Source organism: Seriola lalandi, unplaced genomic scaffold (genome assembly GCF_002814215.2).
Source record: "Seriola lalandi dorsalis isolate HSWRI2012SDOR001 ecotype SW California unplaced genomic scaffold, Sedor1 jcf7180002054280, whole genome shotgun sequence".
Lineage (NCBI taxonomy): Eukaryota > Metazoa > Chordata > Actinopteri > Carangiformes > Carangidae > Seriola > Seriola lalandi.
In genome coordinates, this window is record NW_019524833.1 from 239,462 (window position 1) to 252,133 (window position 12,672).

At 40.1% G+C, this 12,672-nt stretch overlaps 2 protein-coding genes across 2 annotated transcripts in view; both read right to left on the reverse strand.

Moving 5' to 3' along the window:
- Nucleotides 1–1,023, reverse strand: part of LOC111654547 (uncharacterized) — a 2,940-nt gene extending 1,917 nt beyond the window's left edge. Inside the window, exon 1 of the mRNA XM_023405609.1 lies at nucleotides 949–1,023. Within this exon, the coding sequence (XP_023261377.1) occupies nucleotides 949–990 (42 nt within the window). The 5' untranslated portion in view covers nucleotides 991–1,023. The remainder of the gene's footprint in view (nucleotides 1–948) is intronic.
- A 10,066-nt stretch (nucleotides 1,024–11,089) lies between these two features.
- The window catches only part of kcnk9 (potassium channel, subfamily K, member 9), a 48,369-nt gene continuing 46,786 nt past the window's right edge, over nucleotides 11,090–12,672 (reverse strand). Inside the window, exon 2 of the mRNA XM_023405599.2 lies at nucleotides 11,090–12,366. Coding sequence (XP_023261367.1) covers nucleotides 11,483–12,366 — 884 coding nt within the window. The 3' untranslated portion in view covers nucleotides 11,090–11,482. The remainder of the gene's footprint in view (nucleotides 12,367–12,672) is intronic.

A 12,672-nucleotide genomic window follows, 5' to 3' on the forward strand; every position in this document is an offset into this window, starting at 1 on the left:
GGCAAACTTATTAAAGCCTCCAAAATTATATAAATGAAAGAATGTGAAAAGACAAAAATCCCTTTGATTAAACTGCTCAACATAAAACATAAAACCGACAGTTTGTCAAGGGGTCAGAAGGAGGCGTTACTTCCAGGACTGAAACTAACGAGTCATTGTCACTTTTGATTAATCAACGAACCCTTTAATCTGTGAAGTGGTATAAAAAAAAAATAGTGAAAAAAATTGCCATTTCACCGTTTCTCGGAGACAACGGTGACAACAATCCCAAGCTTTATGATTTACGTATATGACAAAGCAAAACAGCAAATTGTCACATCTGAGAAGCTGGAAAGCTGAAAACAATTAACTGAATATCAAAGTAGTCGCTGATTATTTTCTCATCAATTAATTGACCCATTGTTGCAGCTCTAATTACTTATTTTTAAAGGCAGTGAAACAAGCAAAGAAGTTTGGGAACTTCTGTTCTACATAGGTTGTTGATGAGTATTGAGGAGCTGCTCATGATTAATTAAAGGGACGGCTAAAAAGACAAGTGCTGCACACAAACCAAAGGAACTGTTGACAACCTGGTTCAAGGTCGGCTCAATATAAAAAGGATCAGCAAATAATGTACTGTAAAACTAAAACTGTGCAGCGTCCTGTCTTACATATGTATATAATCTGTAATTAACCAACAGTGGCCAAAGCTTTCTGACCTCTCAGCACAGGTGGAATAAATATTACTACCTTTGACTACTACAGATGATCAAATCAAGAAAAACAACGCACAATAAATACATTTGCATGTAATATCTCAGCTTCAAACCAGTGAGAAGGTGGTTGGACCCAGTACGTTAAAAGCCTGTTCTGTCACTTTCACTGCCACTCCAGCTGACATCCTGTGGAGCACCAGAGGCAAACACTCGAGATAACAGGTTGTTGATGAGACAGCGCAGTAATACTCACAGGTTTGGCAAACATCCCCTGTTTGATTTTTGCTTGAATCATTTCTTGCGGGGTAGAAGTAAAATCGTGTTGTTGTCCCAGTGTTTGCTTGGTCCGTGCCACCTGGGCACAGGCAGTGACACTGTAGGTTTTAGCAGCCTTAATGTAATTAAGCAGATTAGGGTCACAGTGCAGCGCAGTGATCTCTAATGATCTCCAGCTTAGAGGCAGCCAATATGCACACTCATGGTCAGACCCTGTTGACAAGAGTTTGTTTTCATTATCCTCAGAGGGATTATATGTTAATATAAAATGAGTTGCAAGTTGCCTGCCGAAATGATAATGAAGTTAAATAGCAGGAGGAACGTCTGTATTTCGCTGGCCACTAGATGGTGCCAGAGACCTCCTTTGCATATCAGCATCAACAGTGGAGTTTTGTGGCCTCATCACCATCGTCTGGAGAACACAACCGGCCGTCAGGGAGCTGGTGGAAGTCTGTATGAGCTGTCTTTGAATTTGATTCTAATATAATGTATATGTGAACCCATTTCATATTTCCATGTGGGTTCCCTTTGCTTTTAGACACAATACTGCCGTTTAAACATGTTAAGATATTGATAAATATTATAAATATTTGAAAAAGGAATATAAAGATGTTATGGCTGTAAATAGTATTTTAAATTTTCATGTTAGTAGTTCTCAGATAATATCAGTCACCAGATAATTATTTTACTTAAAATTATATGTTCAGATTTTTTTAGATTTCATTTCTGCTTTTTAGCATATGAAACATTTTGAGAATGAAACTCAGTTTATGGTAAATAAACTAAGCTGAGGGGTCACAAGGATTCAGGATAGTAAGCTAAAAAGGAGCAACAACAGTTTTCTTACTGTCCTCTGGTCCCATATTGTATAAAGGTAGATTTCCATCTCTGTTTTTGATTATAGATCAGGTCTAGCTTCTATATTAATACTGTGAAAGTATCAAAGCCTCAATCCACAGAGAAATGCACACAGCCTGTATTCAGAAACTGAGCCTTAAAACCAGCCGTCAGGACTTCTGGAACTTTGTGATGTCACAACAAAGCAGTCACCAAGCCCCGCCCACCTGGACCCACCATCCAACCTTGCAGGATTTGTTTTCTCTGAGTGTTTTACCTGAAATCTGCTTTATTTTTATTGGATCACTCAGAAAACTGTCAGCCAATCAGAAGAGAGGCTCAGAGCTTCCTCTCTTCTGATTTGCTCTCCGACCTGTTGTTATTAGAGCTCCAGAGAGAAGCCTGAGAGAGGAGATGTAAAACTACATTGAGATGGTTTTTGGTTCTTAAAACCACAAATATATTTTCTTATGGATCAATACTTCAAATAAAACACTGGGAAAATGTAAAATATGGACCTTTAATGCCAAATGACAAATTAGAATTACTATTGTTAAATTTTCTTTTACAAATCATTTACACAGTATACAATGGAAATGCATAATAATATGTGGATTCTTTTTATTATTTTATCATGATTATTATTGTATGAAATGCATTGATGAGAATAATCCAGGTAAAAGCTTCTATATCTCTAGGATTTGAAACCTTGGAAGCGACTGAACTGAGGATTAAAGGTGCTGCAGCTGCTAACGACGTCTTTAATATTGTCTCCATTGACTGGAGTTTAACTTTGATCAAATTCTCTTCCAAGCGCCGGCGCTGATAATAGTTTTTCAGTATAAATATCTTCAGACAGCCTAGATAAGACAATGACGTGGTGTGTGTGTGTGTTTGTGTGTGTGTGTGTGTGTTGCCTGCAGGAATATCTGCAGATCTTAATCACTCTCAGACAGCAGCTTGTTTTAACTTTTGGCTCCATCGCTCCCACATCAGCCTCATTTATTGTGTTTAGAGGCAGACTGTCGCAGATGGATGAGACTTGTGTTGGTGTGCAGTTGTGCCTCCTATACAGCGGATCCATTTTTCACCCGGCAGACAGACTCAATCATCGTTGAAAATCTGCTGTTCTCCGTCGTCTCACTCTCTCGCCTCGGGGGCCCCAAAAAGAAGCGGCATGTCAGCACCTGCTTATTGCAACGCTTCATCATATCATTGGTACGGTGGAGATGGTCCCGCTGCAGAACAACTTGGCTCTGCTTACATGATCATTTAAGATGCAAAATTATAGGCTTAACGCCAAGAGAAGGCCTGAACGCCCCTCTGCCACTGCTCTTATTGTGTCGTCCTCTGCGTTGCCTGACGTCCGTGGCTGACAGTATAATTACTGCGGTGTGGGAAGGGATAAAAAGGGATGTAGCCTGCTCATTCTCCCACCTACTGAACATCCAGCTGCATCGCACGGGCCTCTCGAGGAAAAGAGCAGATCTTTTATCAGTCAAATTCCTGATAACGTAGCCTTAATTACCAAGGTTGCTTTGACATGGGTTTTTAATACTATCCATATTCGTCAAAGCCTTAAACACTCAACTATTTTCATGCCAAAATGTATAATTATAAGGCTTGAAGAACAAATAAAATGTGTGAGTTACATAAACATTTGCTTTTAATTTTGAATTCTTTTTCGAACTGATGTATGTGAGTTTGATGAAACCGCCCTGAAAGGAACAGTTTGACATTTTGGGAGATACAGTTAATAGCTTTCTTGCCAAGATCTAGATGAGATGATGGATACCAGTCTCACACATGTCTGTTGCCGTACACTGTTCCTCCGTTGCTAGCGGATGGTTTGTCTTAGCTTCCTGCAAAGACGGGAAACAGGTGGTAGCAGGCTGACTCTAAAACTCACTAAGATAATAAAATAAAGTCTTCCATGTATCTTATTATTTCTTTTCCACATTATTTTTCCACTTCTTTTTTGTAAAATAAATCAAATTAGATATTAATATGTTATTCAATTAGCTTGGTTTGACCAGATTTTGTTACCTTTAGACAGAGTTTTCCCTGTTGCCAGTCTTTATGCTAAGCTAACTAGCTACTGGCTGTAACTTCAGGGAGTGGACGAGCAGAATTAATCTTCTCATCTTACTTTTTGCAAAAAAACAACAAATAAGCATATTTATTAAATTATTCCTTCAAACTGAGACTTGTGAAAATAGAGTAAAAGTTAAATAAGTTAAATAAGCAAAACAGGCGTAGTAATTGATTCTGCATAAGATAATCTCTTCTTTTCTTGCAGCTAAGATTTTTATACTCTGATCTAATCTTTTCCTCAAAGTCTGAATATTTAAGACTGAGACTGTTAAGTTCAACTCACAGTGTCTCTTTATATCAGCAGATACTTGGGAAAATGTGTGAGAGCTAAACCTTGCATCTTGAGAGAAATATTAGTTTTAGCTTTGTAAATGAAATATTACCAAGAGGTACTTTTAAGTAATTTAATTTCATATTGAATCAGTTCAGTTTGAGAAACTGGCCTGTAGTGCAATTGAAATCATTGAAACTGCTGTTATAATGAATGTCTGATAATATAAGTCCAGGTCTGAATTTTAAATGTCTTTAACAATGAAAAACTTAACTGTGAAATTATTATTATTATATATTTTACACTTTTCCTGTGTTTTATTTGAAGTGTTGATCCATAAGAAGATATATTTGTGGTTTTTAAGAACCAAAAACCATCTGAGTGTAGTTTTACATCTCCTCTCTCAGGCGTCTCTCTGCAGCTCTAGTAACAAAAGGTCAGTCAGCCAATCAGAAGAGAGGAGGCTCTGAGCCTCTCTTCTGGTTGGCCGACTGTTTTCTGAGTGATAGAATAAAAATATAGCAGATTTCAGGTAAAACACTCAGAGAAACCAAATCCTGCAAGGTTTGGATGGTGGGTCCAGGTGGGCGGGGCTTGGTGACTGCTTTGTTGTGACATCACAAAGTTCCAGAAGTCCTGACGGCTGGTTTTAAGGCTCAGTTTCTGAATACAGGCTGTGTGCATTTCTCTGTGGACTGAGGCTTTGATACTTTCACAGTATTAATATAGAAGTTAGACCTGATCTATAATCAAACTACACATCAACACATCTACTTTTATACAATATGGGACCTTTAAAATAACTGAGCTGGAGATGTTAAACAGCTACAAGACGACAGAGGGTTTCAGAAGGAGGCTCATCATTTTTATTCAAGTGTGTTATGGCTTCACCCAGGCTGTGTAACCCAGTGAGTCATCCACACCAAATCATGCACACACACGCACCAAAAAAAAAAAAAGGAGAAAAAAAAGAAAAGAAAGAAAAAAAAAAGAAAAAGAATGAAAACATACAAATGTAAAATGTTCATTTCACTCTGAACAATTCTCAACAATCTACCATACTGGAGTGTACTGTACAGACATCAGTTTCAAAATTGTGACAGAAGACGTCAATGGGTTCAACATGACCGTCAAACCACACGGAGGTCAACGAGATGGGATATAATCTCCTGTAAGGAATATGGTACATGGTATTATTTGTTCATCAGACCTACAGAAGAACCTATTGCAAAGGATATTTCACAAAGTTATGGAACACAGCCTTTCTGTTATATTGTATTACACAGATAGTAGTGCAATTTGTGTCTCTTTGTCCCTGTCATAGGAAAACATGGCACTGTCGACAGAGAAATGGCCTGCACATACTGCCACATGCAGTAAATGACGCCTGGAAGCCAAGCACGGCTACTGCGCCTACGAAACGCCGATAAACAGCCAAGTAACATAACATACCGCCGTACCACCAGAATCCAGTTCAACCTTTGTGTCGTTTGATGCCACATGGCAGGGAAACGTGAGAGAAAAACAAAATGTCGCTTTGTTTGTCTGTTGAGGGCGTTGGTGTGTATGTGTGTGTGTGTGTGTGTGTGTGTGTGTGTGTGTGGCTGCTTCTCCGTGCCATCTGTGTTATAGAGTAACATTCAGTCGAGGACCATCAGTATGACATGTGGCGCAATGGCAGACGAATCTGAGTAATATGCGCGCATGTGGGAGGGGTATGAAAAACGATCCGACTCCCGGCTCGTGAAGAGCAAATGAGTTCATTTGTTTGCTGCTTCCCCTTCAAAAGAAGATCCATTATGGCTGATACATTCCCTAAAATGTTGCTCGGTAAAGTTTGACTGTGAAGTGAATGGAAGGCAGACGACTCATCGCCATCGGTGACACTTAATAGATATTTGCTCAACCCTATCAGTATTGGAAGTGTGTAAAGGATAAATCTGGTTTATTACAACTCGGGTCTCATTTTCCTATTTTTGGCATCATTCTTAACGGTTATGGTCATATTGTATTCACTAAAGTAACAGCTGAGACCTCGGAGCAAAGCAACATCACAGCTACAGTGAGTCCAGTGAGGCACGATGATGGAAACAGGTGTTAACAAGCTAATTGTTTAGCCAGATCATCTAAAGGTGTGAAGAGGTGAAAACTCAGATAGATCAAACATGAACCAGCAAGTTAATCTTTAAATGGTCAAATGTCAGGTTTCGTTTTAAAGGATAAGGCAAGACTTGTTGTTTATTTTATATTGTCAATAAATCAAAAGACCCAAAACCAAGGAGGCATCAAACCCAAAGTCCATTTGTTCCGACTGAAGATATGAATCTTTAAAGCTGCACTAGTCAATATTTTTATGTAAACAATGGATCTCCTGTCAGGTTTAACTTGTAGTGACAAACCCACAGAGAATTACAGCTCGACTCTGTCTGCAGTTATCCGCAGTTCTGCCGAGTTTCTTTTTTTTAAAAATGTAACTGTTTTGGTTTTCTGGCCCACTCTCACCAACATTGTTTTCCAGACACAGCAGGAAGCTTTTCCTGGTGTTATAAACCGGCTGTATGCAACATGTCCAACAGCAAGCAACACTTGCTAGCACAGGAATTGGTGGAAAGGATTAATATTGTACTTAAATTCATCTGTTCTCAAGATACACAACTTCAAATAAAGCTCTATGTGTCAGTGTTGTGTTTACAACTTGTTCTACTACCGACCAAAATCAACGAATGCAGCTTTAAAAACGATTAATAGGATAAATCATTTCCTCAAACAGACGGGCGCTGTAGTTTAGACTAGAAAGCACATTGGTTGTGGGTCCTGTTCTTAGACGGATGGATTAATAACTTTCTATGTTGGACTGACTCAAAATAAACTACAGTGCCCCTCGAAGTGAAGGCACATATCACCTGGTGACACACCGTGGATCATTGATGAGTTTTTAATGTTTTTTTTGGAATAAGATTTACCAGGCTGAGACTAGACAGACAATATTCATTAGTGGGATCAGTCCATTGTTGGTTTTGGTATTTTTTCGGGATATTTCCAGCTTTATCCTTTAAACCTGGATAATCATCTGACAGCGTATGTTTCTTGTACCAGCTGACTGGACTGTCAGCAATTGTGTCTGTAAAGCTCGGTACTATTCAAGCAGAAAAAGTATGAGAATTAGACCCAAGTTGCTATAAACTGGAATTATCTTTGAAGTCATTATAAGATGATTATGTCTTTTAAAAGTAAAATAAAATAAAAAAGTGATTCAATCTGCTTTGGCGCTGGGTGTGTACTTGGTTCTAGATGGCAGATCTTTTTTTTTTTTTTTATGAACTTTTTGTTTTGTCAGGACTTAGATCTGTCTATACATTAACCACTCCTGTTAGCCCTAAAGCCAGACCTCCACAAGCTTCTGATGGGTTTGCTAAAGCACAAACAGATCCGCAGCCATGATATAGTTAAATGTGCCCACTTCAACAGAAACACTGACTACTGTTTCTTCAAGGCACGTATGCTAATGTGTAAAAATACATATGCATCTCAGCCATGAAAAGGCCATTTTTATTCCAAAGGTTGTTATAAACATATTGTACAGGATATTTCGATAAGCCGCTATAGTTCCAATAATGAAACAATGCTTTTAGGGCTTATCTCAGACTCCACGCCTGGTTACGTTTGTCACGACTGAATAGGATCCATGGCATTTTACCAGTCGCCCCAAACAGAGTGGCATTCAGCTTGTGAGGCATGCTCAGCTACCCAGGAAATTAATAGAAGCCTGTTAAACACTAAGCTGCAAAGAATACTGAAGGTAACGCTTCTCGAAAGTCAAGGTCCAGAAATTCAATGTAAGAATTGTTGGTTTCTGGAAATATTGATTGAGTCTGAAGGATAGAAGTCGCTAAGGGATTAAAATAGCTCCCAGCCCTGTGTTAACTTAAAAAAAAAAAAACAGCTCACCTTTGCTCCAGTCTTTACAAACAATACATACTTAAATATACATTTACAGCTAAAAACGCATTTAGAAATCATGTTTAGCGCATTATTTTAGGAGCTCGGTGAACAGAGTGGACATTTTGACGGCTAACGCTGGGCCAGCTGTGACAGAAAAGGCGGCTCGGGCTTTAAAACAGGCCTATAATCAACACAAATATCCAGAGTTGCATCAAATACTCTCCAGCCCTGTGGCTCCCGTAAATGACGCCTGTAATGCAAACTGACTCCTCGCGCTACACATCTGCATCGGACGCAGCACTTCGCCTCGGTGAGATGATGCATCTCAGTCGCATTTCTCAGAAAACTCTTACTATTCGGAAATGAGGATTTTATATGTACATTGTATTGTATATTGTCTTTGTTATAGGATTAAAAACAAAAAAAACAAAAAAACAAACAAAGAAACAAAAGAAAAAAAGAAGTGATTCATTCAAACCTGAGAACAAACATTATTGTACATTTTCTTTGAATGGAAAATTAGAAACCGGGTAACTAAAGCGTGTTCCTTTTAAAGATCTGCTGGGCTTTGGCAAAAGAAACAGCTCATGTCGTAAATCATTCTTTAAGACTATTTGCCATTAAAATACTTTTTATAGTTATTATGAAATAATTTCCCCATTCATCACACAAAATTCATGCACTTATCAGCTCTTTCAAACATAAAAAAATCCTCCATATCCCGTTTCCACCTCAGATATTTTACAGAAACTGAAAGGATCATACTGATGTTATTAAGTTTCTCTTTTACGTCAGCTCACACACTCGACTTCAGCTTGTTTCTGTGTTGATACATTTGTCAGATTGTGTTTATTATGGCTCCAAAGGGCATCCAAACTTCAAGCGTTGTCATCTTAGAGCTGTACGCTTCCCCGTCTTAGTGAACTGTTCTGCTCTCAGGTTAGAGCTGACTCAGGGTCAGCCGCTACAGGCATGCATCTCGTACTATGTGGGGCTTTGAAGGATGATCATGCACGTCCTTTGATCAAAATTTACACTACTTATAAATTCAGCTCGAGTAATTTAATTGCACTTTGGTTGCTGCAGGTTATAGAAGAAGAAAAAAAATCCACCTTCTGATCCTCTTACACTGTTTTATGTCATCAGACTGTGAGTGTGTAAATTCACTCCCCTAAGCCTGACTCATCAGCTCAAACTAGTTAGTGCTGGCTAACATTTCCCATAATGCTTCACTTTATGCTTCCCATAAGGATATTTAGCAATACTCAACCGAATTTATGTTTTTACACAACTAAACTGCAACAGCAAATATGTTTCATAAGAAGTGTAATCTCTGGCTGGGTTATGTTCAGAAGCAACATATTTTTTGAATGAATAAGGTTGTGTTATTATTATTATTATCTTTATATTATATATTATTATCTACTTATTGGCAGCAGAGTCGCCAGGCGCTGCTGGGTGTGTGTGGCAGGTTTATAAAGAGCGTGGCTGCCACACCAGAAACCACCTGTGGTTAAGTTTAGGCCACAGAAGCACTTTGCTTAACGTTAGAGAAAGACAAACATAAACTTTAATGAAAGTTTAATGATGCTGTTGTCACTACAGGTGGATGTTGTGCTGCAACACGGGATATTTTGACGGAAACACTTCACTGGTCTTCAGTATCAAGTGTATTTACAACAATATCTTCATTATGTTAATAGATATAATCTGCTTGCAATTAAATTTCATATAAAACCTATTTGCTGCTGCTGCAGTTTAGTTGTGAATAAATGCAATTTCTTGGTTTGACTCTGCCTGTGAAAACAGTTGTGTAACATCTTCTATGACTCAGGAGGGAGCTTTTCAGGCTATAAAAAAAATAAAACATAACTCTGATGATGTCATAGTGATGTCATCAGATGTTATCTCATCTTGGGGCTTGAAACTCCTCTTCCTGAGAGTTTAAAGAGAGATGCCACTGAGTTGCATCAATGGGAATCGTAGGACGCCATGTTTTGCGGAGCTTGACTAAATGTCGGGATATCTGCAACAATTATAATCCTAATTTCTTTTAAAATCTGTCTCTGAGCTTTTGCCAATTTTAGGGGACTTTAACTGATCTACATTACCCCTGCATTGCATTCTGGTCTATTTAGATGACCTTAAATAAAGAAACAACAAAACAAGAACAAAAAATAGGTTTGAACCATTCGAGTATCTGTTAGAGGGCGAAGCAATACATCTACAGACATAAGTATGTAAAGGTGCTTGTTTGGGTGCGTATTGGTGCCCTACAGGTCGGCAGGTGAATGTCACGGAGCCGAAACCGAAGTGTTTGGAAGCAGAGCTTTGGTAGATCGACTCACTCTGTGTGTGTGGACTCTCTGCAGTCATACCACAACACACGGTTGTTGTTTAACTATTCGCTCGTTTTGAGCAGGATTCAGCAACTACATAATGGAATTTAGAATATTTGTTGAAAGCTGCACAGACCCCGAAATAGATTTGCAAATCTGTTTAACAGTGTAGTGAGGAGGGTGGGTTTTTTTGCCCTCCTTCAGATCAATTTTAACTTTCACTATGAAAAAAAATTTGTGAAAAATGGGTGAAATTAAAGTTTTTGTGGCCAGATCTGGATTTTTAGACGATGGAGGAGGGAAATGTCAATAACAGCAGCATGATCCTTTGAATCCAAGACAAACAGATGCCCCGTCACGCCGCTGCTCCGAAAACAGACTAAAGAATGTCACAAAACCATGGCACACTTATTAAATGACATCTAATGCACATGCTAATATTGGCAACGATATTTTGGCTTGATGGTGTGGTGAAACCGTTGAAATATATGATTGCTTATAGAAAACAATACCTGATGCTTTAAGTCATTTTAAATTCTCTGTCTGCAGTGAGGCAATGGAGTAGTACATAACGGTAAAAGTTTCTTCAAGTTAAGGTGAAACAAGCATACTCCCTTTTGAAAAATAGCATTTCCCCAAGTGTGCATCATTTGGTATGTAACCAAAGTTAATATATCAATTTTGTACTGCAAATCTGTAATAAGGAAGGTCTCGTAGTTTGTGTTTAGTGTTTTTTTAAATGGAGCAATCTCTTGAAAAAATAGACATCCATGCTTCATGCTTTGCATCCCATTGTGTCCACGCTTGCTGTTCGGCGCAGTGTTCTTCCTCCGTTCCCAAGAATTCGTCTTATATTACATACAACCAAACAGGGGGAAAAAAGTGCTGAAATAAGATTTGGTAAGGAGCAGCATTGGAAATGTTTGACCTTGTATATAAAACATGGAAACTCATTTTGTCCTGTGTGTGTATGTGTGTGTATATGTGTGTGTGTGTGTGTGTGTGTGTGTGTGTGTGTGTGTAAGGGTTTAGATAGATTTCCTTCTCCTCATGAGCTGGTGATTTTCTGTGAAGCTGTGAAGGCCCGGAGACACCGAGCTGATGGGCGAAGGGAAGAAGCTGTTTTTCAAGGTGCTGGGCGAGATCTCCTCGATCCTGTAGGAAACCGAGTGAAAGTACTGATTGGGGTTCAGCTGCGAGCTGAATGAGTTCTGATGGGAGAAGGCACAGCCCAGGCCTCCCATCCCTCCCCCAGAGCTGCTGAAGTCATGCGAGTGGTAGTGCATACAGGAGCAGACCGACTGCAAATCAGTCACCTCCGCCCTGTACGGCTCACGTCGCCGCCGACTACGCTGCAGCGACTCGTCCTGGATGTGGATGATCATGCTGTTCCGGTTGCCGGCGAGCGAGGCCCGTTCCTCCGCGTCCCGCCGCTCGTCCTCGCTGTTCATTGTCAGGAAGCGGAGCACCACCAGGTTGAGGAAGGCCCCGATGACCGTCAGGCCCACCAGGATATACATGAAGCTAAAGGCCACGTACAGGGGCTTCTTCTGGAGGGCCCGGTTCTTTTGGAGGGCCACAAAGTCCCCAAAGCCTATAGTTGTTAATGTGATGAAGCAGTAATAGTACGACTGGAAGAAGCTCCAGTCCTCATAATGGGAAAAAGCGGCGGCCCCGATGCACAGCGTGCCGATGCAAGAGAAGAATCCCACGGTCACCATGTTCTCCATGGACACGTCGGTGATGCTCATGCCGCAGCACTTCTTGATACGCTTCAGGAGGTACTTGACAAAAGTGTTCATCCTCTCGCCCAGGCTTTGGAACATGACAAGAGTCAGAGGGATTCCCAGGACGGCATAAAACATGCAAAAGGCCTTCCCTGCGTCGGTCCCCGGCGCTGCATGCCCGTAGCCTGGGAAGAGAGCAGACAGACACCAGGAGTTAGTGATGCGGAAAGGTTTCGCCAAAGTGCCGGGCGCCCTGTGAGGCGGCAGCGGGGTCACAGGCGCTAACCCGCTAACCCGCTAACCCGCTACTCAAAAAGCCCCAGATCAGCTTCTGTTTACAAACATGACCAAGCAAGAAATTTCCCTAAGAGTCTGCGAGAGCTGCCAAAAAAAGAAAGGAAAAAAAAGGGGGTGGGTATTGAATAGGTGCACGCCACAGAAATGTTGCTGCTCATTAATCTTATTTGGGCTCAAAGATTATGGCGGGAGGG